This window comes from Musca domestica, unplaced genomic scaffold, assembly GCF_030504385.1.
Source record: "Musca domestica strain aabys unplaced genomic scaffold, Musca_domestica.polishedcontigs.V.1.1 37, whole genome shotgun sequence".
Lineage (NCBI taxonomy): Eukaryota > Metazoa > Arthropoda > Insecta > Diptera > Muscidae > Musca > Musca domestica.
The window spans coordinates 734,999-761,880 of NW_026712321.1; the positions used below are offsets into that span (position 1 = coordinate 734,999).

A 26,882-nucleotide genomic window follows, 5' to 3' on the forward strand; every position below is an offset into this window, starting at 1 on the left:
CTTCTGATTGATATTCACTCCAAAATCGAAAATTCTGCTTATTAACGTACCCATTGAGCCAAATATGAGCTTCATTGCAAAATGGAAGAAGCTCGCGTTTAACTTTCTTAACAAAGCACGCATTTTTATGATAAAATTCAATTATTTGCTAGCGTTGTTCGTTTGCGTTCGTTTTAATCTAAAGGCCAAATTGAAGATGTTTGACAGTGAAACAAAAAACTAAGTGTGCGTGAGTTGTTTAGACCAGTGTTGCCAAAGGCATAAAAGCCAAAAATACCTGTTTTTCATCCTAAAACGCAAAAACTGATCTGTTACAGAACCTGCAAGAATCTACTGGTGTTACAATGTCTGGTCTTAATTTCCAAAAAATTAAAAATTATGAAATGTTGGAATTTTAGGTGTGGGAGTATTACTTTAACCCATGGTAGAAGAATATAGGTAGACGCGTCGACACAGCTGCTGGGACAATGAACTGTCAAACCAATTTTGGAATTGAAAATGTTGAATGAAAAGTTATTTAAATTTGTAAAAATTGTCGAAAAACGCGAAGCCTCCAAATGACGTAGTATAAGAAAAAATTCTACTTATATTTGAAAAAACATTTAAATTTTTTTGACATATCAATGCTCCCAAGCGTTGATGCATCTACCTGTATTCTTCTGCCATGCTTTAACCTAAAATTCATCCCCCACTAACATGGTTTTTACACAAGACAATTTTTATGAAATCAGAGTTGCATTTTAACCGTTAGAATACAGCAAACCCGTAACACTGATGGCACCTGGTCTCAAAACATCCCAGTATTAGGAGGTCCTCTTTTTGTGGCGATCAGAGGTTTGTTTATTTTAATAATGACGAAATATTGCCTCGTCGCTTCTCATTATCCCCAAAGTGTGGACGCCTCAGAAAGCAATCAGCGGAGCTTACATCAAATTAGCCCCATTGGATTAAAAAAAAAACTGTCCGTTTCTTATCCGATTTGAATTTGAGGTTAAAATAAATAAAACCCATCGTTTGTTTTTTTTTTTTTAATTTTATTCGCATAAAGAAACTTTCTGCTTTATTTGATAATTCGCTTTTGAAAAAATTACATTTAGACAAGACTTATAACATAGGATTTTCCATATCAAATACATTTTTATTAAAACTACAATCGAATCGTTGTTTTATTTTCATTCAATTTTTTGTGTGTTTTTGTTTAACTTAACTTAAAATTAATTTGCATTCGTTTGTTGTTGTTGTTGTGGGTTGGTTTTGTGTCGTTATTTCCAAATATTTAGGCCCCATATTTAATTATTATACACATTTCCAAGGTCCCAAAGAGAAGTGTTTATTTCAATGGATCATGGCTTGTTGTTTTGAGGTTATGTTGAAATGGGGAGGGAATCAGGGATTACAACAAGACCAAACCCATTAAATGGAAATACTATTTTGTGTGTATTAAGGAAAATAATATATTCCCCACAGTTTTCAATGGAACCTTGGCGTTGTGATTAAGGAAACGGTTTTCTGTTGTTGTTGTTGGCTTTCTTTTGCAATGGAATACAACTCTGTCTGTTCTGTGTGAAGAGATTTTCTGCTTAAAAAACTAAAACTTGTGTTTGGTTAGTGATGCGGGGAGTGGGGGAGGGGAGTTGTGTGTTTGGGAGAAATTCCTGGAAGGGTGTGAGGGTTTTTGGAATTATTCATTGTTATTGCCATTCGAGTTACTGACAACCACTGATTTCTCGCCGAGGACGCGCATGGCATTGGAATAATCCGAATCGATTTGTGGTATAATCTGCTTATCATTGGGACGCAAGGTGCGTATGAGATCGGTCAAGGAGAGGAATGATTGATGGCCAATATCATCAAGATCTGGTGTCAAGGAGGGAATGTGGCGATTTTCCTCACTGGCCCGTTTCTCAACTTCTTGGGAGATTTGCTTCAAACGCACCTCAACACCGGGCATTTCATTGTCATGGCTTTCGGTTTCATATAGCTCGCCAGATTTCTCCTTTGAGGCAACGGAATTGATAATGGCTGCGGCTTCTTCTTCTTGTTCATGGGAAAGGGGATGCTTGTCACTGCTGTCATCGTGTTGAGCCTCCGATTTGTCTTCCTCCAACTCTTGATCGTGACTATCCTCATGATCATCATCATGTTGCTCTCCCGAAGATTCTTGGCTTTGTTGGCCACTGACTTCTTCCAGTTCATGATCGGCTTCCTCATTGGCCAGGTCACGTCCTTGAGCCGATTCATCAGCACCAGCACTGTTGCTTCCATCCTCCGTCTCCTCTTCATCCACCACTTCTCCATCATGTTCGGTTTCTTCGGTGTCGTCGTGTTCATTTTCGTAGGAGGCAGATTGCTGTTGCTCCGGATGGCTGTTATCCTTTTCGAGGCTTGACTCTAACGCTCTCTCTTGATCAAGTTTCAGGGACACATAGGAGGGTTGATTCGATTTTTTGCTCGCGGCATACGATGACATCAACAGGGGCAAGGGAGTGGTGTTAATTTTGGTTTCACTTTGTACCGAATCGGCAATGTTGGTGCGTGGTGTGGTTGTGGTGATGGGGCGTCTGGGCGTAAGCAAAGAAAAAAAGTAGAGAGAAAAGGAAAGATAACTTGGTTAGTTTTATGCTCTTCAATGGCTTGAATAAAATTGAAAACAATATTTTGAATAAACTACTTTAAATGTAAACTACTTTGTTTTAGGAAAAGCTAAGCCCCAATTCACCACATTCTGAGATTACAAGACGCAAGAGAGAGCGAGAGAGGGAGACAAGCAGATTAATTTAGGGTTAGTAGTTGGGAGGAATAATTTCCATTATTTTGATAAAAATGAGGCAGAAAAAGCAGAAACACAATGGGGGCTTGTTGCTAGGCTTGCTTTAGCCGTTTGAGAGTTAAGCACATGCAATATTATGGGTACAAAAAATCGGTTTTTTAATAATATTTTCTGTGCTTGGATCCCAAACTGCCAAAATGAAGCAATGTCAAAGTATAAGAGCGACAGTGGAACGCCTTTTTTTCTAATTTGGCAAGCAGCGACAATTCTGTTTCTGCCTCAAGATCTGTTAGAAATTCTAGCCTATCTGGGAATAATAGGAGAAGCCGTTATTAGTTGTTAATCCTTATTTTTCTATAGCAGATTGTTATTAATAGCATGGTGTGGTTGGCCGGCATGGGGGAAAATAGAAGCATATATCCTTATAAATAGTTGTATATAATTTGTGTTATTTTTTTGTTGTTTGTTTGTATGACTTGGGGTTTAGCTCACCTAAAATAAGTTTAGCGTGACACGGCGTTTCAGATTTTCTGTTTTTTCATTCTTTCTTTATTTTTTTTTTTTAATCCATAGAGGAGCAGATTTGTTTGTTTTGATTCTTTATTATTATTTTTATAAGGTTAAGGCTTAAATTAACATTTTACAGTCTAGAGTTTTTGTTGTTTGCGAAAGGAAGATTTTTGTAAGTTTTTTCGTTTTGTTTTTGATTGAATTTTTTTGTTTGTTGTTGTTGTATTTTTTTTTTTTAATTTATAGACAGAGAGTAACTCCTATACTTGGTTCGAGTTAGCAAGTAGTAGGGCTCTTCTTACCCCTGCGCCGATGATACGGGAATACTGCCATAATTGTAATAATAGCAACGTGTCTGTTCACAAATGAAATCCTTGACAGCTGAACAATCTTCGGGCATCCATTTCAAGGTGGGCTGTTTCAAGATGACACAGCCTTTTTCGGCGCCGCTGCTGCTGTTGGGGGAAGAGTGAAAGAAATCAAAAAGGAATATATTTAGTTTAAGGAAATATATTTAGTTAAAAAAAAAATAAATTTGATAATGGTATATATATTATAATATAATAATAGAATATATACCCCAAGATTGTAAATTATTAAAATTGTAATGAAATTTCTAGTAAAATACGTAATGAAAAGCCTATTGTAGCATTGTGATTACCAATTAACTACGTTACTCTAAATGCAACCCTGTACTAGTTGTGACACCGAAATAAATATTGCCAGCATTCTTGGAGTGACGCTGAATAAGAAAACAAATAAATGGAGCAATGCAGAAAAACGGAAACGTTATAAAAGGAAAACATTTAAAAGTTGCCCAAATTGGAGCTTTTAAAATAAAAAAGGAAGAAAAATGTAGAATAGCTGAAAGATGTAATTAATAAATAGGCGTTGCTAATGTTAACAGGCGATGACTGTCATGGGATACCAAAATAGCCGAGTTTGAAAAAACGAATACTACACAGGCATCATAATGGCGTGTTGAGCTGGATTATTCGTGTCAGCTTCAAAGCAGTTACAGCAAAATTGAATTTGCAATTTACAATCGCATGAACAAATAGGTGCTTTGAGCAAAGCTTTTTTTGGACAAAAACAATTTAAACTATTTGGAATAAGGAGACAAGGACATTATTGGAGGATCTAAAGAAGAAACAACTAAGCAATCGTAGAAATTAAATATTTTAAAATTAGAAAAAAAAACATATATTGGAAAGAAATGTAGAAGAACAGAAAAAAGTACTTGGTAAGAAATAGGAGTTGCCAAAGTTTACAGGCAATGGCAAACATGGGATGGATAGCGAAGTTTGAAAAAATAACGAACGCTACACAGCCATCATAATGGCTTCTAAGGCAGTATTATTCTTGTCAGCTTCATGGCAATTAATAAAATAAAAGAATCCACCAAAATAGAATTTTCACAATAAATGGGCCGAGTTAATATTTACTTGGAGATAACCAACGGCAAAGTTTTCACTTTAACTAAAGAACTGTTTGAAATCCGGGTTATTTAGGAAATGAGCGACAAATGGGTCCCTCAGTCGCGAAGGCGCAACATTCAATTTATGAGTATAAACTTGTATATTTTAAATTAAACCAAAAGAGGTACTATTGTTCAAGAATTTCAAGAAAATACGAAGAGAGGGTAACATTAACCGCCACCGCATAGGGTCTTTAATTTTCAACCATTGCACCTTTCGATTAAACTTCAGGCGGCGATAAATTTATAAAGCTTGGTTAAGCAGGAGCGTGTCATTTTATGTTTCCTTATTTTTCGTGAATGAACTCGAGAGCAGAAAGCTGACTCAAAATTTTTCGTTTTTTGCCTTTTAAAGCAAAGTCGACTTGTCTTAGATTTTGGCCCGTCTAAGCCTAGTCGTCTTAAATCGAATTAAATTTTTAAATATCGAACAGCCAAATTTTACCATCGAAGATACACAGTAGGTGGAAAATGTGGTTTGAAAAAAGAAAAAAAGTGAGGTCGACCGGGCCGAACTTTTGCAAATATAGCCGTTATATTGGGGTCTATACGGAACTTAAAAAAATCCGGTGAATTATTTAGCTAAAATCATTAAAATACTGAATATAGGTACCGTTATATGGGGGCTATACGAAGACGTGGACCTGCACAGATTATTTTCTGTCACAGGCTGTAGTACCTATTGGGAACTTAAAATATGAAATTTCCGAAATATAGGCGGCTTTACAAAGACGTGGACCTGCACAGACAATTTTCTGTCTTAGGCTGTAGTACCTATTTGGAACTTAAAATATGAAATTTCCGAAATATAGGCGGCTATACGAACACGTGGACCTGCACAGACAATTTTCTGTCTTAGGCTGTAGTATCCATTACGAACTTCAAATAAAAAATATGAAACACCGAATATTGGGAGGTACCGTTATATAGGGGCTACACGAAGACGTGAACCTGCACACACAATTTTCTATCTTGGGCTGTAGTATTCATTACGAACTTCAAATACCAAATTTGAAACAATTCCTGTGAATAAAGTCGCTTAATTCACCAAAATACTGAATATCGGGAGGTAACGTCATAGGGGGCTATACCAAAACGTGGATCTACATGACCCATTTTCAATATCAAACTTCCAGCAAACATAATATACATTTGAGTAAAATTTTATCAACCTACTTTATTTCGTTCGGAAGTTAGAGTGATTTCCACAGACGGATAAACGGACGAACATTGCTAAATCGACATAGAATTTTATGCTGAAAAAAAATATATACATATACTTTGTAGGGTCTAAAATGTATATTACGAGGTGTTCCAAACGGAATGACAAAGTTAATATACCCTCCATACTATGGTGGAGGGTAAAAATGGAACGAGCGCCATCTGCATTTCAAATATCAATAGTAATTAAAATATGAAATACTGATGGCGTTTGTTAGGGTAAATCATTTTGATTTATTTCTCAATATTCTTGAAAACAAAAATGTCTTCATCTCCACTTACCTGTCTCTGGCGGTTCTCTGTGGTGATGTGTTGCTATTATGATCCACAGGATCCAAAAGACCAGCCTGTATCGAGTCAATGGTATTTTCGAAGAAATCAAATGTGGCATTAAACGGTAAACCGGTGCTCATCCAAAGGAACATGCCCGTGCCCAAACGATTGCCCGAAGTCCAGAAATCATAGTTGCCATAGCCGGCATTTTTCAAATATGTTGTCATTGATTCGGCCTTCTCCTTCGTCTCGAACGAGGCTAATTGCAGACCCAATGAGCGGCAATATTGATAGGCCAAGAAATAGTTGAGTTCGGGTGAATAGGGATTCATGCGGCTAATGAAGTACTGTACACCATCCAAGTGTATGGTGGTAATACGTTGACCTGGGGAGGGTGAGAAAAATAAAACAAAAAGAGAATAATAAATATTAACAGGCATTTTTGTTAAACATAACAATTGGCCGTTGACCCCTTTCTTTTGGTGTTATAATTAATGTAATTGTGGTTGGTAGCCAAAAAACAAACAAAAAACAAAAACAGATGGGGTTCATTAACTTTTGTGATGAACCCGCATAAAATGTGCCAAAAAAATAACAACAACATACAAAAACAATGGATGAATGAAAAAGCCAACTAAAAAATAATGACTCTATGTAACCATATTTTAATTTAAATCTATTTCGAACAGTTATATTTTCCTTTAGGCCAACTTTTTCTATGACCATTTTTTATGGTCATTTACCTGTATGGGATGGTGGCTGGCTTGCTTGAAACCATCTCGCCCGTTCCCCTAACCACACACACACACTCGCTACTTGTCGTGGAAATCACTTCCTGTAATTAAAATTCATAACGTCAAGACACCATGCCTTGCCTGCGTCTGTCTCTGTTCCTCTTCTTCTAAATTATTTCTTGGCGACAAATTCAATGTTAATAAAAAAAAGTTGTTTAGAATTTTTCTTGTGTATATATGTAAACCACGGAAGAAGTCAATGTACATAAAAATTATGGACTATGATTTAAAATATGCCAAGAGAAAGAAATAAAAAATTTCTTTTGCTTGGCATTTTTTATTGGAAATGAAAAAATCAGAATCATAAAATTTTTATGATGGTGGGTGTGAAAAAAAGGGAAATTAAATTTAAAAATAATAATTTTGAAAATATATAAAACTGGTTTTGAATAAAGAAACATAAAATCCTATTATGAGTTTATTCTTGGAGAAGTTTGAAGTCAAACTGACCACAAAGTCTTAAAGACCATTCTTGGAATACATTTTTGGGTGAATAAAACCAAATTTTTAACGAAATTTTGTTGAAGCTCTTTTTTTTCAATTTTTAATATTTGATGAAGAATTTTTTTCCAATGAAATCTCCTTTCAAAAATGGACATTTTTGGTTTTCTTTCCAATGTTTAAAAAATATACAACATTAACCCAACTTTGCACCTCTTGTATAAACACCCAAATTGATGTTGATTTTTCAATGGTTTATATTTTATTTTCAGATTTTTTTTGTTCTAGGACTCTCAGTGAAATTTGATGGAAAATATTATTTCCTTTGGCGCCATGAACCTAAAATGAAGCATTGTTGCCGATTTTGGCCCGACTTGCAAGGCATGGAAGTAAACACTAAAGGAGGAAGGTATTGTAGATATATTATTTTTGTTAACGATTTTTTAATGATTTTTATTACAATTTCAGATTTCTTTTGTTCTAGAACTAGTAGTAAAATTCGATGGAGAATATTTTTTCCTTTGGCACCATGAACCTGAAATTAAGCATTCTTGCAGATTTTGGCTCCACTAGTCAGACACGGTGGTAAATACTAAAGGTGGATATTATTGTGGATATATTATTTTTGTTAACGTTTTTTAATGATTTTTATTAGAATTTCAGATTTCTTTTTTTCTGGGACAAGCAGTCAAATTCGATGGAGAGTATTTTTTCTTTTGGATCGATAAACCTAAAATGAAGCATTGTGTAGATTTTGGCCCAAGTCGCAAGGCATTGAAGTAAACACTAAAGTAGTAATGTATTGTAAATATATTATTTTTGTTTCCGATTTTTTTAAGAATTTTTATTAGAATTTCAGCTTTCTTTTGTTCTGGAACCAGTAGTCAAATTCGATGGAGAATATTTTTTCTATTGGCTCGATGAACCTAAAATGCAGCATTGTTGCAGATTTTGGCGTGACTCGCAAGACACGTGAGTAAACACTAAAGTAGGAATATATTGTTGATATATTATTTTTGTTGCCGATTTTTAATGAATTTTAATTAGAATTTCAGATTTCATTTGTTCTGGGACTAGTAGTCAAATTCGGTGAAGAATATTTTTTCCTTTGGTGTTATGAACCGGAAATGAAGCATTGTTGCAGAATTTGGCTCAATTTGCAAGGCATGGAAGTAAACACTTAAGGAGGAATGTATTGTAGATATATTATTTTTCTTGTCGATGTTTTAATGATTTTTATTAGAATTTCAGATTTCTTTTGTTTTGGGACCAGTAGTAAAATTCGATGGATAATATTTTTGCCTTTGATGCCATGAATCTATAACTAAGCATTATAGGCGATCTTGGCTCAATTTGAAAGGCATAGAAGTCAACACTAAAGAAAAAATGCTATTGCAGATATACTAGTAGTTAACGATTTTTATTGATATATATTGTATTTGCAGATTTCTTTTGGCCGGGGACTTATAGTGAAATTCAATGGAGAATAATTTCCTCTTTGGTGCCGTGATCATCAACCGAAATGGTATTGCATATTTTGCCTCAATTTGCTAAATATGAGGCTATGCACTAAAGACATAACGTTATTGTAAGCATACCCATTTTTACTAAAGTATGGACTTTTCCATATTTATTTTGTTGTGGAACCCATAGTGAAATTCGTCGTAGAATATTTTTCTCTTTGGTTCCAATATCATAAAACTAATATTTTTAGAGATTTTTCCACACTTTAATAACCTATCGGACTAAGCACCAAAGAAAGAACATTATTTTTTATATACGCTTTTGTAATCGATCTTTGAATGATATATATAATATTTTTTTAGATTTCTTTTGTTCCGGAACATATAGTAAAATTCGATGTAGAATATGAGATGTATGCCATGAGACCAAAACGAAGCATTGTTGCTCATTTTAACTGAACTTGCAACCCTTGAGAATATGCACTAAGGAGTGAATGTAATGTAAGTATACTTATTTAAATGTTATGGTTTTTACTGAAATATGGACTTTTCCAGATTTCTTTTATTCTGGAACCTATAGTGAAATTCGTTTTGGAATATTTTTCTCTTTGGTACTATGAACCTAAAACGAAGTTTAGCTTGAGATTTTGCACGATTTGAAAACATATAACGCTAAATACTAAAGAAGAGAGCTGTTGTAGATATCTTTTTTTTCCTACCGTTTTTTAATTATTTTTTTTTACTTTCAGATTTCTTTTGTTCTGAGACCTATGGTAAAATTTTATGGAGAACATATTCTTCTTTGATGCCATGGTCCTAACACCAAACATTGTTGGAGATTTTGTCAAGATTCGATAACATATGTTCTCACATAACAACAAAGAGAGTTTTTGTATATAGTATACCCTTTATTTTGGCGTCTTTTTTATGGTGTATATTATGTTTTCAGTTTTTTTTTCGTTCTGAGACTCAATGAAATTCAATGTTGAATATTTTCTCCTTTGACGTCATGGCAATTACAAGAATAAATATTGGAGATGTGCCACGTTTAGACTAAGATATATAAGACTTAGCAATGATGAAGAATTATTGTTTGCCAGCATCCTTTTGGTGTCAATTTTTTATTTTCTGAGGCAATTGGAAATTTCTATTTTTCCTTAAAGATATCAGCTTTCTAACAGACCACAGTACACTCAATACTGCATTGAAAAGTTCTAAAGAAATCGTTCAATAAAAAAAGAAACGAATGCTATAATCATTTTTATAGAGAAAGCTATACATTTCCATTCATATGAATGCAGATACATAATTATATACCAAAAAGTTAATTGATATGAGCGAATTGAGAATTTTTATTTCCATTTCAATAAGCATTCTTTATTACTATACTCTAGTAGAGTATGTGAACAAAGGAAATCTGTAATAAAACGTTCAATAAAAAACAGGTCTCATTTATGAATGGTATGCAATGGAAACCATTAATAAAGTTAAGATAAGTTATTATAAGGCAACTGCGAATATTCGTTTTCGTGAGAAATATTATCTCCAATAGTGCTGAAATTGTCAATGAGCGCAAAGAAAAAATTTTAAGATGTAGTCTTTCAAAAAAGTAGTCTTCTGAAAAATTGCTTTAAAAACTAGTTTTTGGTATAAAGTAATTTATATTTTCTTATTACCACCCACTCTTCTAGTATGTATCACAAGATTTATATGTGTCCACAAACAATTATTGAAAACGTGGTCTTTGAAAAAATTTTGTACATAAAATAAATTGTTGAATTCAATTTAATGACATTTTATAGTGTAAACGACTTGATATGCTTTACCCGTTATATTCTATTTTCTCATTGGATTCCACTATTTTAAATTAATAACAATTTGGGAAGTTTGAGTTGGATTTGAGATTTTATTTTCTGCAAGATATGTCTTTTTGGTTAATCAATTTGACAAACATTTTATAATGTAAACGAATTGATAAGGTTTAAGTGGTTTTTATTTATTTATTTTTATTTATTAAAGTGCTTTTTTTACTAAATATGACTTAACTGAATTCCGTCATCAATAAATTCCTTTCTCCAATTATTTTTTGAATTTATTTACATTTTAATTTGAAAAACCATACCTAAATTTTAATGGCGGCTTTTTCTTGAAACTTCAATTGAACTTTCTACTTTCATTTTCCATTGCAAGTAATTGAAGAATTTCAAATTCAGTTGACATATATTTTCAAAATTTATGACATTTACATGCCTCGTGTAATATTAATAGTTTCAAATGTCAAAACGTGTTCAAAATAATTCATACATTTTTACCCCATTGTAATCTATTTAAATTTTTATATTGTATTATTTATTTTCTCTTGTTTTATAAATTAAAGAATACACATGAAACCAATATATGTATGAATGCTAGCTTATTTTTTTTAATTTACAACTCATTTTATCGCTAGATATTAAAAATTCTGTTAGCATTTATGAATTATAATCGAAATATACTATTACACCCATGGACACACATTTCCATTGCAAAGAATACTTAAAGTAGTTTGCTTCTTGGAAATTTTAAGAATTAACACACCGAGAATGATAAAGAATAGGTGATAAACATCAAAAAATGCATTTTTATTGTTGAGAAAAAAAAAAAAAACACGAGCAATTGAATGGGGAATAATCGATTAGCAATGTAAAGTGATTTGCCTAAAAGTATGCTCCAGTTTTAACACTAACAACTATGTGCCTTCATTGATTTAGCCTTGAACTTGGAATGTAATTTAATCTTTAATTAAACACATTTTAGCCTTTAAACACACAAACTTAATGAGATAATTTTGAAAGCTTAATATCAAATACTCAATATTTTAGCCAAGAGGTTTGCATATCCGTTTATATAAAGCAGAGAAATTTAATTGCTCTTGACCATAATAATAATTTTCTCATAATAAAGGGAAGTTTTTTATTAAAAACGATATTTTAATTTCTTTAAACACAGACGAGATTTTTCTTATTCAGGATTCAGAGCAAGGTATCTTATGAAGAAAATTAAAATTAAACTTTATTTTATATCATATCGTTTACACCATAAAACTTGTCGAGAACTTGGATTCTCGAACTCTATTTTTGAGTTACCGTCAAAAATCGGCAAAACGAAAATTCGGTAAATTTATAACATTTTTCAACATGATAGGAATCAAAATGATATAGTAGTTAAGTCTTATCCATAGCAACAATGTTGCCAAATTTATTTTTAGACTTTGTGAACAATATTGCTCTGTTCCAGAAGCTACAAGAATCTACTAGTTTTGCAATTTTTTTTCGATATCATAAAGGGGAGGGGAAAAATCGGTTATCGTATTAAAAACTTTTGCATTCTTGCAGTTCGGTAACCGTATGTGTCGGTAACTCTAAAAAATAAGTCAAACTAAATTATTCCAAAAAAAAAAAAAAAAATAAATAAATACATAAATGTTTTCCAGCCAAAAAATAATTTTTTTTCAAGAATTTGTGAATAAAATAAAAATTAAAACAATAAAAATTCAAATTTGATCTCAAATGTTATAAAATTGAATTACACCATCAAGAATTTATTTAGTACGGAAAATGATTTTATTTTAGTATGTCTACATTTGTTCTTTTAACCTTCTTCTTTAAAGTTTATTTGACGTATATGCAATGGAATTGACAATTTTATTTTAATTTAATTTAAGTATAAAATAAATAACCATTTAAACATGAACAATTCGTTTACATTATAAAATGTAAGTAGATTAAATTACCCAAAAATGCATATTTTTGCAGATATTGAAAATCCAAATCCAATTTAAACCTTCTAAATTTTGTTCACACATATTTGAAATCATTTAAATTATTTTTCTCTGATCTACTCTGTTCCAGAATCTGCAATAATTTACTGTTTTGCATTTTTTTCCGATATCATAGAGGGAAGATATTTTTTATATTACCCAAAAAATTCATATTTTTTGCAAAAATTGAAAATCCAAATCCAATTTAAACTTTCTAAATTTTGTTCACACATATTTGAAATCATTTAAATTATTTTTCTCTGCTCTACTCGGTTCCAGAATCTGTAAGAATCTACCATTTTGCATTTTTTTCGATATCATAGATGGAAGATCTTTTTTATATTACCCAAAAAAGCTTCTAAATTTTGTTAACATATTTGAAATCATTTAAATTATTTTTCTCTGCTCTACTCTGTTCCAGAATCTGCAAGAATCTACAATTTTTCATTTTTTTTCGATATCATCGATAGGGAAGATTGGTTATCGTAGTAAAAAAATACATTCTTGTAGTTCTGGAACAGACCCAAAGTTTCCAATTTAATGTCTTTTACTTTCTTGTAGTTCTGTAACAGACCCAAAATTTCCAATTTAATATCTTTTACGGTTAGGACTGTAAATCTCCAAGGATTTGTTTTTAATTCGGACTGTGAACTAAAAATTCCCTCTTAGAAATTTTTGGGGTTTTATTATTGAAATTTTCAATGAAAAATATTAATGATTTCCTTGGAATATCCCAACGATATTAAAATTAATTAAATAAATAATTAAATTTAATTTTTTAAAAAAAAATTGTAGAAATTTAAAAAAAAAAATAATATTTTATGGGATACTTAAAAATTGTTAGATTTTATTTTTTCTTCAATTTAATTTAAAATTTTCGTCTGTTCTTTTGGAAATATTGAATAATAAATTTATTTTTTGTTGAATAATAAAAAAAAGTAGTTTTTATTTATTCTCATTTTCTGAAAACAATATTTTAATTTTTTTTGTTTGATTTTTTTTTTAATTTTTTTGGTACATTTTTTCGAGCTCTTCAATCTTATTTTTAATTTTTTTAAATATTTTTTTTTAAATAAATTTATTTAAATTTTGTAGAAATTTAAAAAAAATAATTTAATATTTTAGGGGATACTTAAAAAATTTTAGATTTTATTTTTTTTCAATTTAATTTAAAATTTTATGTTTTAGTCTGTTCTTTTGGAAATATTGAATAATAATCCTAATTTTTGTTGAATAATAAAAAATTAAGAAATTAATTTTTATTTACTCTCATTTTCTGAAAACAATATTTTAATTTTTTTTGTTTGATTTTTATTTTTAATTTTTTTGGTACATTTTTTCGAGCTCTTCAATCTTATTTTTAATTTTTTAAATATTTTTTTTGAAATAAATTTAATATAATATATAAATATTTTTTTTTTAATTTTTTTTTAATAAATTTATTTAAATTTGTTATGTGTGCATATGCTCGGCATACGATTAGGCCATCCGACTGTCACAGAGACTCCCAGGGCTAGGGATCTCAACCCGCCAATCGAATCCAACACACTAACATTGAAAGGGGACTTTACTACAATTGCTCTACTCTACGATATACAAAATAGGAGTCATCATACAGGGATCTCGGTGGATCGATCCCACACTCGCCCACCCTACCTGGATCCAGTATTTCCATTTCTTGCGTTTCTCTGAATCCCCTTGAGCCACACGCTTCGAATCACACACTTACTTCATACCACCTTCCCCCCAAGCTATACAAACTTAGCAACACATATTAGTATCTACTGTTTACAAAAGAATCATTTTTAATTTTATTAAAAAAAATAAGTTAGCTTTAAATATTTTCTTAATTTTTTTCTCTACTATTTTTTTTTCTTACACTAAAATTGACAAACTGTATGGTATAAAAAAAAACAAATTAAGAATAATACCGGGCTTTCTTAAATCTATGGCTTTAATTACTCGGTAGAAACCAATATATTATCCTTTGCCTTGCTTTTCCCGCGCAATATTCCGCGTCTATACGAAATTACTAGCCACCTAAAAGAGCTCTCTTAACCGGCCTAATTGCCGCTAAAATTCCACGGCCTAAACTATCAGATCGAATCACAAGGACTCAAGATAATTTTACTGTAACACCTCCTAGCCTTTAAAAATAAACGCGGTATTTTTCCCTTACAAACTGATTATTACTTAAATCCTAAGAACTATAACCTATCTTATTACTAAATCTTTATACTGAATATTATATTTTTTTTCTCGAAATTTATGATTATTAACTCTTTTTTTCTTTTCTTTTAGTTCCAAAAAAGGAGACAGCAAATTTTATGGACGTCACATATATATATAAATATATCTATCAAGGACAACACAACGGTAAGACACCTTTTACCTGAGCAGTGATTTATAACGTTATTGATTAATTCTTCTTATCTCTTCTTCCAGTTTACGCTTCTTTCCGGAGGAAACAGATTTTGAACGCCAGGCAAACCCTGAAATGAAGCTGGACTTGTTGACTGGTCCTTTTACAATGCCGGCGTTCTGGGCGGGATCAATAACAGGCACAGCAAAAAGCTCAAAGTTGCAGCTGGCCAGTTTACAATTCAAATCTCCACACCCTCAATGTAACTTTTTTTGGCTTTTTTCTCCTGTGGACAACTTGCCACTACCTTGCGTTACCAAAAAGAAAAGGCAATTTCCCGCCGTTGTGCTGACCAAAACCGGACAATTTTCGGTGCTTCCAAAAAAGCTTGATACACCACCGGAATATTCCTGTTGGAGCAACACACATCACATATAACAACACATTACTCAACAAACCACTGTTACAAACTACTTACACAATAAAAAAATCGCAACACACAAATTAAATTTTTCCACTTCTTCACTGCTCTCTAGCTAAGTTTCACCGGTAACGTCTTATTCTTAACTTTGGCTTTTCTTATGCTCGCAGCCTTTTATACCCCTCTTCTCAGTGAATCCCGCCAGACGCTCATTTTCCACGAAACACCATTTTCCTGAGCCATTTTCAATTTTCATTCCTTTTTCTTTTCAACTGTCAATAGCCATTTTTTATTCTATTGTGAATTCTCATTTCAGCTCACCCCGGAGTAGTAGTAGGTTCCCACCTACTCAGCAATCATAGGGCTGCCTAGTCACTTCTTAGCCTGAGTCACCCTGTCATTCACTACCTTTATAATACTCTTTAACTCAACCCTGTTCGAGCCTAATTTCGTACGTAGCGAACCCTATCAAACCATTTCCGGCATTTTGATCCCATCGCCACCCAGACTACACACCCCGCAGAAATTACAAGCAAATTGAAATCTCGAAGCATCCTCACCATCCTCACTAAAAACCCAAGAAAACTGAGCAAATCCATTTGAGGACCAATTATGGGATGCACTACCAACAGAATTGGGATAATTTCTGCGGTGGTTGTGGACAGGTTTTGCCAAAAAACCCGGCCCCATATATTTGTTGCCTTTTTGCGCCGAATGTGAACGGCCTGCAACAAAACTTCAACTTCGGCCAGAAAATCGAGGACGGAGGTGATGTGCACGGCCGCATTACTCATTTACGTGGGGACATCCCACTCCCTGAAGGTCTCATGCCGGGCATAAGCTCCGAACAGCAGGCTGGTCTAAGCCCTCCCCCTCATGCTGGTAAGTATCCCCCATCGAAATAGAGCCACATAAGTTAATTTATTTTTCTAATCTGTCCATCAGATCTGTGAAACATGTCTTGCTGGTTCGCCTGATAATTCTCGATCCGACACCCTGAAAATATCGTGTCACTACCAAACATCGATCGAGTTCCCCTATAGCAGGTCAACATTTGGGAAGATCAAAAACGCTCATAAATTTTAAAATACGCATTCATTCATTTATACAATCCCGCATTCAGTATTTCTACTAAGACAAGCTCAGAGGAACGGATGGGATTTATCGGCCCACTCCTTTGGGACCTTCACTACAAAAAGGTAAACATCCGGAACAACCCAATAATTCTATCAACCCAAGACCTTGTGTGGAGTTGGAATATATTTGTCCTCGCCGGCGGATCTACACTGGTAATACCCACCAGCTCTCAATGAAAAATTCTCCGATTCCATCAAAATTTCACACATTCTTCTTGGTTGGATATAATCTTCAAAGTTGGAATCTATACGTACTTTGATACAAACATAATTTGATCAAATTATTGAAATCATGGTACAATAAAAAGGTAAGGTAGATCTGAAAGCTGATTACAATTTTTTTTCCAAGTGTGCCCGACTTCTGTCATTATTGTGTATTATTTGTTTTGAAAATAAAAAAAATATTTTCAATGTCAATGTTTGGAAAAACGAACACTGCGTGGCCGGCGTTCAAAATATTACCCTGTTTTGTCCTGGAATTGAAGGATTAAACAGTTTGGATCACATTTTTGAAAAAAAAAATCCGTGCGTTCAATAACGCATTCAAAAAAAATAACAATTATCAAAACATTTTGTCGCATACAATTTTGCAGTATTTTGACAGAAAGCGGGCATAGCCCTAGGAATGTATTTCGGTACTTTTTTTGTTTGTTTTGACCAATTAATAACTTTCATTCCTTAATAGGTGGTGAAACATTTTGCATGCGGAAATATTTGTGCCTATGCCTGTCTTGTCGTCGTGGTTGCCGAAGAACGGATTTTGTATGCGGTATATGCTGATGTGATTGATAGGTAAACAATTGCCATAATCGTGGTGTCTACGTGATTGTCTGGTAGAATGTAGTTTTATGTATGTTCGCTTTTTATGTATGGGAATCTTTCATTACTTTATGCCGGAATAAACCAGATTGTGCTATTTTTATCGCCACCGGGGGTGTTTAAGTACATTTTTTTTTTTTTTTTTTTTTCAAATTTGTATGTCGCGTAGAATATATTGTAAAAGAAATTAGACAGCTGTGATAAACGTGAAACTAGAGTCTGATTAACTTGAATTACCCAATTAGGGGAACAGATCAGCTGATATTTTTGAACCTTAATACGAATGAATTCAGTACGAAGGTGATTTCACTATCGTATTTAGTTTCCTCAGACACATTTTCTATGTTTTGTTTTGATTCATTCGATTTTGAATTAAACCATTGCTGATAAATGTGATATAGAATTGGTAACAAATGTGAAATAGTTTTTGAGAGTTATTTTAGAATTCTTTTTATAAAAATTGAATTGGGAAAGGGGATTGAAAAGACTTTCTTTTCCACTTATCTTTTAAGATCTTTTGCATGACAGATTCCAATCGCCTTTCCATTTAGATCTTCGAGAGAATACATATTATTTCCTATGGGCTTTACTATACGACACTTCGTAAATTTCCGGGCAAACTTAGCATTAAAATTTTTCCCAAAATCGCTAAGAACATAGTTTCTTTTATATACCTCTTGACCCGGAGAGAAAATAATCGTACGAGCCCTTGCGTTATACCTTTTTGCGCTTTGTTGATAAGCCTGATGCATATTCTGTCTAATTTTATTTCGGATTAGTTCCATCTTGTCGTTACGATCTAAATGTATAATTTCATGGTCCGCCAATGAGTGGAGCTTCCGAGCTAATTTATAATCTGAACCATGGGTATACATACTATGACCAAACAGCGCGAAAAATGGCGTTACACCAGTTGCAGTATGAATCGATGTTCTTAAGGCGCACTCTATGTCTGTTAGATACAGGTCCCAATCTCTGTGGTCATTTTCTAGATATGCCCTAATCGCCGCCAATACTGATTGATTGACTCTCTCAGATGCATTAGACTGCGGAGCATATGGAGCTGTTTGGATATGATTGATTCCATATGTTTCAATCATGTCTTTGAAAGTTTTAGATACGAACTGTGCCCCATTGTCGGAATGTATCGTCTCGGGTACGCCAAACTTACGAAATATATCCTCAACCATAAATTTTACCACATTGGAAGCTGTTGCCTCTTTCATTGCCTTAAGAAATGTAAATTTGCTAAAGTGGTCCACCACTATAAATATAAAGGCGTTGCCACTTTTAGACCGGGGGTATTTCCCGAGGAAGTCAACGTAGAGTTTCTGGAAGGGAAGATTTGTCACGACTTCATTTCCGATCTGAGGCTGAGTATTTTCATTGGTAGGCTTTGTCTCTTTGCAAACAGTACATTTAGACACATATTGCCTAACCTGGGATACCATTAGAGGCCAGTAATATTTTTCTCTTAAACGAAAAATGGTTTTTGATATGCCTCCGTGAGCTGACGTCGTTCTATCATGGGCTTGCTCTATTAAAGAATGGGTCAAAGACTCTGGGACCCACAATTTCCACTGAAACTCTTGTGTTTCTGGGTTATAGGACTTGTGATCTCTTTTAAATACCATATTGTCGACAATCTTTAGATCGGGGAGATTCTCCTTTTTATTTGCAATAATTTCTCTAAGCTGTTTGTACGAATCACTTTCAAACTCGGTGGTCTCGAATTCAAAAACCCGATTCATGTCTATTTCGTCGGCATTGGGTAGGCGGGATAGCATATCGGCGACAACATTTTCCTTTCCTTTTCGGTGCTCGATTTTGAAGTTAAATCCCTGAAGTTGCAATGACCAGCGAGCTAAACGACCACTGAGGTCCTTTAGACTCATCAGCCATTGTAAACTAGCGTGATCTGTTATCACGGTGAATTCCATTAGCTCCACGTAAGGACGGAAAGTTTTGATAGCCATCACCGCCGCCAAGCATTCCTTCTCTGTCACGCTATAATTTCTCTGACACTTATTGAGCTTTTTCGAATAGAAAGCGATCGGATGCTCATGTCCTTCGGCATTCAGCTGAAATAGAACAGCGCCGATGCCATATTCCGAAGCATCACATTGAATAAAAAAGGGTTTGGAAAAATCTGCGTGGCGTAACACCGGTGCGGAAGTTAAGGCCCTCTTTAAGTTTTCAAATGCCTCCTTTGCCTTTTCCGTAATTACGAATTTGGGCGATTTCTTCAGGGTATCAGTAAGGGGAGCTGAAAGTGACGCGAAGTCTTTAATAAATCTTCGGTACCATCCTGCTGTACCCAGAAAACTTCTCACTTCCCTAGCACTTTTGGGAATTCTAATTTTTCGAATTGCTTCTACTTTTTCGGGGTCAGTACGCAACATGCCTTCTCCAATAATAAAACCCAAATATCTCAACTGACGAAAACAAAATTTTGACTTGGTTAACCCGATTGTTAAACTCGCTCGGTCAAGGCAATCGGCTACTTCATTCAATAGACGAAGATGCTCGTCGAAATCACTTGAAATAATCAACAGGTCGTCCAGGTACACAAAGACATTCTCCTTGAGTCGTTGGGGAATGACTTTGTCCATCAGTCGACATAACCTTTGTGCAGCATTACACAATCCAAACGGCATCACACGGAATTGATACAATGGACGACCTGGGACCGTAAAAGCGGTGTACGGCTTGCTTTCTTCGTCTAATTCGATTTGCCAGAACGCATATTTAAGATCCACACTGCTAATGTAATGAGTTTCATCAATGCGACTTAGTATTCCTTCAATGTTTTGCAGGGGGTATGCGTCCTTGACCGTGAGCTTATTTAACTTTCGAGCATCCAGACAGAAACGATTTTTTCCGGGCTTTCGTACGATAGTTGTACGATTGCTCCAAGGGCTTTCACTTTCCTCAATAACATTAAGTGCTAACATATTATCGACTTCTTGGTACGTGATAGCTTGAACCGCTGGAGACATTGGATAGTGGCGGTCTTTAACCGGTTCCGCACCTTCCACGAGCTTAATCGAATGCTTTTCTAAACTAGTACAACCTAGCCCATTTTGTTCAAAGGTCTTGAATTTTTTTACTATGCATTTTAATCGATTCTCTTGATCATTTGTTAACTCGTGAGGGTTGAGTTTGTAGTCGGGACCCGTATCAGTCATATCCCTGAAAACTTTTTCTATATTAATTTCAGCAGTTCCTATCACATCAGGGGCTAATTCGAATGTTCGCCAGAAGTCTATTCCAAGATATAGTTCTTGTTCCAATTGAGGACATAGATACAGTGTCATAAATTTTTCCTGCTCTTGGTATTTTATGATGGCTTTAATTTTCCCTAAAACATTATACTGTGTACCTCCGGCGGTGGTTACCCTGCTGGACATTGGTATAATTGGAATGCCAAGTTCTTCTATTATCTCTCGGCAATTTTTCCCTAACATAGTAACCGAAGCGCCGGTGTCTAGGAGCCCATTCATGATTTTTCCTTGCATACTGATTTCCGAGAAAACTCTGGGATCTGAGGCAATACCAGTCACTCTCGAAATAGTTTCTATCAAATATCTTCGCTGCTCACGCCACTTCTTGGATTTTTGTCTCAATTCAATAATTTTTTTCGGGATTACAGTAAACTCTGAGTTAAAAATTCTCTCCTTGACCTTAGCATAATTTCTTTGGCGATTTTCTAATGGAATGTAATGCCTCTGACCTGCAGAAAAATTTTTCGATTCTACACTACTCTTATCTCTAAATATATTATCGTTGTTTTTTATTAAAATTCGGACGTTTTTGGGTGCTAATTCTTCCGATTCACAGGGTTCTCTGACGGGTGTGTTTCCCCTGTTACTTCCACACCCCTTCGGGAGTTTCCCTGTTGACAGACAGGACACTTTGGGGTTACTGTGTCCGGCTTCCCACACCTATAGCAGAACAATTTCCGGACTTCTACTGGACAGTCCATAAAAACATGCCCCTTTTCTCGACAGTTCCAGCAGATCATTGGGACTCTAATTTGGCTTTGTATCCGGATAGCTGACAGCTCTTCACCAATATTCTCCTCCGGTACTTCTACAGGCTTTTCATAAATTTCATCATATATTTCATTTACTTGGCGGATAGGTCGCTGGGGGAACGTTACAGCTCTATTTTCGCGCCTAGGGAAATTTCTCTCGGCTTCAATACATTCTATTCGTAGCTGTTCAACCGACGAAATGGTCATCTGATATACATGTCGTTTTATATCTTCACGTATATTTCCCCTTAGGATCTTAATCATTTCGTACTCGTAAATAGGTTGAAGTAATCTAGATCGCAAAATTCCCATCTCGTGAAAATAACTATTGATGCTTTCATTTGGCCTTTGTTTCCTTTCTAACAAATCCCTGAGTATGTCGAATTTGGATTGTGGGGTTTGATACTGGCTTATCAGCGCTTCTTTAAGACCCACCCAATCGGTGTAAACATTACTTTGTCTATGCAGCCAATACCATTCTCTGGCTTGACCAGAAACCAGAAAGGCGAAATCCCTCAACACTTCAGACCATGGAATGTTATATTGAGCCTGCATGATCTCTAACCGCTTAATAAAATCCATAACTCTTAAGCCTTTCGGGTCACCACTGAAATTTAAACCAAGTTTATCAACTCGTATTCCTAGTGGTTCCACTCTAAACGTATTCGTTATCGGGCCAGTAAATTGATCTGATAATGGAGTTTGACTAGCACTCGGAAATTGGATAATTGGTGGCATATTCCTATTTACTGCGTCATTATTATTGTTTGACGTCGGATTAGCATTACTATTTGTAATAGAATTAGAGGCTATTGTAGCCGTTGGGGGTACAATTAATTGTTTACGCACAGTGTCGGATAGTTCTCTCATGCCTTTTGATAAAGAATCTATCATTTTCTTCACATCAGATATTTCTGTTTCGACCATTTTTTTAACTTTATCTTCCAATGACTTCTGGACAGACGCTGCTTCATCTTGTACTAGTCCATGTAGGTCGGAAGTAGTTGGACCATTATTATTCAAATTATCACTCACTGTTGGCACATGATTGGTGTTCTGATCTCTTCGCATTATCGTGTCTGCTAGATCGATAAATTGCAAAGCACTCATGTTCCTATCCTCATTCGCCATTTCGTCCGACCCTATTCGTCTTTGCTTACTCTGCTCTGGAAAATAAGTCGATCGGTTTAGGTCAAAATTTTCGGGTCTGTCTCTCTTATTTCTTTTACTATTGCGGGTATTGTAGATCATGACCTATACCCAAAATTTATCTTCTCATTTGTTATCAATTGAATCTCGGACGAAACCTTTTCTTGTAAGTAAGTTTTAAATTCAGTTAACCTTTTTTTTTTTAAATATGAAACATTTGCAACACAAATACTTTTTATAAATACATTCAATTACAATTACACATACAAATTTTCAAATTTGATAATTACAACATAGATCTACGGGGGAAGTGTAATTTTCAGAAGCAGTGTGTGTGTGGTTTTTTTTTATTTATTTATTTTTTTATTATTATTATTATTTTTTTTTAATAATTTTAGTGCCCTTTATGAGGTGTATGACTCTTCCCTTAGACATTCTTATTCTTCTAATAAATTATAGTGCTTTGTTAACTTCGGACCCCTGACATATCTATTACATTTCATAAATGAAAGCTCAGGGTTTTTATATGCAATACTAAGATTTTTGCATCTCTCAGATCAAAATCGCTATTGCTGCTACTCGATGTACTTATTCCTGTCTATAATTTATTTGGGTTATTTCACAAAAACAAATTTTAACAGTAGGATTCTCAATACAAATTGTTTTATTCCAGCTCGGAATTACAAGCTATTGATTACACCCTACTTAGAACAGTGGAGAAAACGTTCCCATAATATATTTGATATAGTAATATCGCACTTCGTAACCCATCTCTCTAAAGTTCGGATGCATACTAATATCACAGAATATTATTTGTCAAAAACATTTTCTTTTGTCTATTTAAAATCTACTAGCATTCTATGGCTGTGTGCGTCGATGTTACTGCACAGAGTTACTAACCTAATATCACAGTTTAACACGGCCATGTTTGAGTCGCCATTTTTGACAGTGGTATCAGGTACAATAAAGCTTTATTTTAGAATGTTGGGCGCCATCTCTGTTATGTGTGCATATGCTCGGCATACGATTAGGCCATCCGACTGTCACAGAGACTCCCAGGGCTAGGGATCTCAACCCGCCAATCGAATCCAACACACTAACATTGAAAGGGGACTTTACTACAATTGCTCTACTCTACGATATACAAAATAGGAGTCATCATACAGGGATCTCGGTGGATCGATCCCACACTCGCCCACCCTACCTGGATCCAGTATTTCCATTTCTTGCGTTTCTCTGAATCCCCTTGAGCCACACGCTTCGAATCACACACTTACTTCATACCACCTTCCCCCCAAGCTATACAAACTTAGCAACACATATTAGTATCTACTGTTTACAAAAGAATCATTTTTAATTTTATTAAAAAAAATAAGTTAGCTTTAAATATTTTCTTAATTTTTTTCTCTACTATTTTTTTTTCTTACACTAAAATTGACAAACTGTATGGTATAAAAAAAAACAAATTAAGAATAATACCGGGCTTTCTTAAATCTATGGCTTTAATTACTCGGTAGAAACCAATATATTATCCTTTGCCTTGCTTTTCCCGCGCAATATTCCGCGTCTATACGAAATTACTAGCCACCTAAAAGAGCTCTCTTAACCGGCCTAATTGCCGCTAAAATTCCACGGCCTAAACTATCAGATCGAATCACAAGGACTCAAGATAATTTTACTGTAACACCTCCTAGCCTTTAAAAATAAACGCGGTATTTTTCCCTTACAAACTGATTATTACTTAAATCCTAAGAACTATAACCTATCTTATTACTAAATCTTTATACTGAATATTATATTTTTTTTCTCGAAATTTATGATTATTAACTCTTTTTTTCTTTTCTTTTAGTTCCAAAAAAGGAGACAGCAAATTTTATGGACGTCACATATATATATAAATATATCTATCAAGGACAACACAACGGTAAGACACCTTTTACCTGAGCAGTGATTTATAACGTTATTGATTAATTCTTCTTATCTCTTCTTCCAGTTTACGCTTCTTTCCGGAGGAAACAGATTTTGAACGCCAGGCAAACCCTGAAATGAAGCTGGACTTGTTGACTGGTCCTTTTACAATGCCGGCGTTCTGGGCGGGATCAATAACAGGCACAGCAAAAAGCTCAAAGTTGCAGCTGGCCAGTTTACAATTCAAATCTCCACACCCTCAATGTAACTTTTTTTGGCTTTTTTCTCCTGTGGACAACTTGCCACTACCTTGCGTTACCAAAAAGAAAAGGCAATTTCCCGCCGTTGTGCTGACCAAAACCGGACAATTTTCGGTGCTTCCAAAAAAGCTTGATACACCACCGGAATATTCCTGTTGGAGCAACACACATCACATATAACAACACATTACTCAACAAACCACTGTTACAAACTACTTACACAATAAAAAAATCGCAACACACAAATTAAATTTTTCCACTTCTTCACTGCTCTCTAGCTAAGTTTCACCGGTAACGTCTTATTCTTAACTTTGGCTTTTCTTATGCTCGCAGCCTTTTATACCCCTCTTCTCAGTGAATCCCGCCAGACGCTCATTTTCCACGAAACACCATTTTCCTGAGCCATTTTCAATTTTCATTCCTTTTTCTTTTCAACTGTCAATAGCCATTTTTTATTCTATTGTGAATTCTCATTTCAGCTCACCCCGGAGTAGTAGTAGGTTCCCACCTACTCAGCAATCATAGGGCTGCCTAGTCACTTCTTAGCCTGAGTCACCCTGTCATTCACTACCTTTATAATACTCTTTAACTCAACCCTGTTCGAGCCTAATTTCGTACGTAGCGAACCCTATCAAACCATTTCCGGCATTTTGATCCCATCGCCACCCAGACTACACACCCCGCAGAAATTACAAGCAAATTGAAATCTCGAAGCATCCTCACCATCCTCACTAAAAACCCAAGAAAACTGAGCAAATCCATTTGAGGACCAATTATGGGATGCACTACCAACAGAATTGGGATAATTTCTGCGGTGGTTGTGGACAGGTTTTGCCAAAAAACCCGGCCCCATATATTTGTTGCCTTTTTGCGCCGAATGTGAACGGCCTGCAACAAATTTTGTAGAAATTTAAAAAAAAAATAATTTAATATTTTATGGGATACTTGAAAATTGTTAGATTTAATTTTTTTCTTCAATTTAATTTAAAATTTTCGTCTGTTCTTTTGGAAATATTAAATAATAATCTTAATTTTTGTGGAATAATAAAAAAAAGAAAGAATTTTTTTATTTTTACTTTTATGATTTTTGATTTTTTTTTAATTTTTTGGCACATTTTTTCGAGCTCTTCAATCCTATTTTTATTTTTTTTAATATTTTTTTTTTAAATTAAATTTAGTTTATTTATTTTTTTTAATAAATTTTAAATATTTTTTCAATTCCAATTATTTTACACCTACTCACCTGCAGATAGCACCGCTAAACTTAACAAACAAATTAAGATTTTATTCATTTTGAGATGTGTGATGTGCTTTTTTTCAAAAAAAAAAAATTTTTTTTTTTTTGAATTATGGTCTTGGGAATTTCACCGGAATCCGTGGAAGAATCTTTGAGAATATTCACAGTGTTTTACTAACGGCGTCTCGATTTGAACTGACAAGCCGTGTCGTTAAGCTAACAAACTTTGGTAACGGCCGTCTCTACTTCTAGGCGCGTTGCTCCACACACACACACAGACAAAGCAAAGCAAGGCTTAAAGTCGAGCACACACACACAAGTTTTTTTTTCGAATTTTTTATTTTTTTGTTAAAAATAAAAGTCAACACAGTGTTGGTCTCCTGGGGCACAAAGTCTCACACACACTCATACACTGTTCACTGCTGGTATATAGGTATAGTTATGTGGTATATAATGTAGCTATTTTTATGGGATATTATTTTCTATTTGCTGTTGTTGTTGTTGCTGTTTCTTGATATTGACAGAAATTCTTATTTGGTATTTCCTTTGATTTTCGTGGTCTGGGAGAGCGCGACTTGTTGCCGTTTCAAATTCTCGATCGCGAATGCCTGAATTTGGGATATGCTGTAAGCTTAAAAGGAATTCTTAGCCAAGACTCGCCTTCTTCGGCCACAAAGCAAATGAGTAATAAATAAAGAAGAAGAAGAAGCACGAAGAAGAAGAACAAGAACAAGGCTTGAACACACACCAAGAAACAACAAACAATGGCAGCAGCGGCCACAGCGCCAAAGAAAGATGTGCCACAC

The 26,882-nt window shown here is 34.4% G+C and overlaps 2 protein-coding genes and 4 long non-coding RNA genes across 8 annotated transcripts; 2 read left to right on the forward strand and 4 right to left on the reverse strand.

Annotated features, from left to right (window-relative positions):
- Positions 1-1,021: 1,021 nt before the first annotated feature.
- Positions 1,022-3,408, reverse strand: LOC101896670 (retrotransposon-like protein 1). The gene is made up of 2 exons (XM_059126294.1): positions 3,263-3,408; positions 1,022-2,561 (listed from the first exon to the last, which is right to left on the reverse strand). Exon 2 carries the CDS (start codon positions 2,468-2,470, stop codon positions 1,682-1,684), a length of 789 nt encoding a protein of 262 aa, XP_058982277.1. The 5' UTR covers positions 2,471-2,561; positions 3,263-3,408; the 3' UTR covers positions 1,022-1,681.
- On the reverse strand, positions 3,297-26,694 carry LOC101887258 (uncharacterized). 2 transcript variants are annotated; one of them, XM_059126296.1, is made up of 3 exons: positions 26,083-26,694; positions 6,261-6,636; positions 3,297-3,732 (listed from the first exon to the last, which is right to left on the reverse strand). In XM_059126296.1, exons 1-3 carry the CDS (start codon positions 26,129-26,131, stop codon positions 3,579-3,581), a joined length of 579 nt encoding a protein of 192 aa, XP_058982279.1. In that variant the 5' UTR covers positions 26,132-26,694; the 3' UTR covers positions 3,297-3,578. The 2 variants fall into 2 exon arrangements, with proteins under 2 accessions (XP_058982279.1, XP_058982278.1); XM_059126295.1 differs by having other exon boundaries at positions 3,297-3,735.
- On the forward strand, positions 14,947-15,619 carry LOC131804040 (uncharacterized). The gene is made up of 2 exons (XR_009342878.1): positions 14,947-15,124; positions 15,194-15,619. It is a non-coding gene; the product is annotated as an uncharacterized LOC131804040 (long non-coding RNA).
- Positions 15,141-15,842, reverse strand: LOC131804041 (uncharacterized). The gene is made up of 2 exons (XR_009342879.1): positions 15,589-15,842; positions 15,141-15,520 (listed from the first exon to the last, which is right to left on the reverse strand). It is a non-coding gene; the product is annotated as an uncharacterized LOC131804041 (long non-coding RNA).
- Positions 16,014-25,684, forward strand: LOC131804039 (uncharacterized). Of its 2 annotated transcripts, XR_009342876.1 has the most exons (5): positions 16,014-16,413; positions 16,477-16,975; positions 17,353-17,459; positions 24,521-24,595; positions 24,665-25,090. It is a non-coding gene; the product is annotated as an uncharacterized LOC131804039 (long non-coding RNA). The 2 variants fall into 2 exon arrangements; XR_009342877.1 differs by lacking the exons at positions 24,521-24,595; positions 24,665-25,090 and adding an exon at positions 25,319-25,684 and having other exon boundaries at positions 16,015-16,413.
- On the reverse strand, positions 24,612-25,319 carry LOC131804042 (uncharacterized). Its single transcript, XR_009342880.1, has 2 exons — positions 25,060-25,319; positions 24,612-24,991 (listed from the first exon to the last, which is right to left on the reverse strand). It is a non-coding gene; the product is annotated as an uncharacterized LOC131804042 (long non-coding RNA).
- Positions 26,695-26,882: the final 188 nt, after the last annotated feature.

Excerpts from the sequence above, each read along its gene's own strand:
- LOC101896670 (XM_059126294.1), bottom strand. The coding sequence starts at position 2,470 with ATGTCATCGTATGCCGCGAGCAAAAAATCGAATCAACCCTCCTATGTG.
- LOC101887258 (XM_059126295.1), bottom strand. The coding sequence starts at position 26,131 with ATGAATAAAATCTTAATTTGTTTGTTAAGTTTAGCGGTGCTATCTGCA. Across the intron at positions 6,637-26,082 it reads TTTAGCGGTGCTATCTGCAG|GTCAACGTATTACCACCATA; the intron begins GTGAGTAGGTGT and ends CACCCTCCCCAG. Across the intron at positions 3,736-6,260 it reads CAGAGAACCGCCAGAGACAG|CAGCAGCGGCGCCGAAAAAG; the intron begins GTAAGTGGAGAT and ends TTCCCCCAACAG.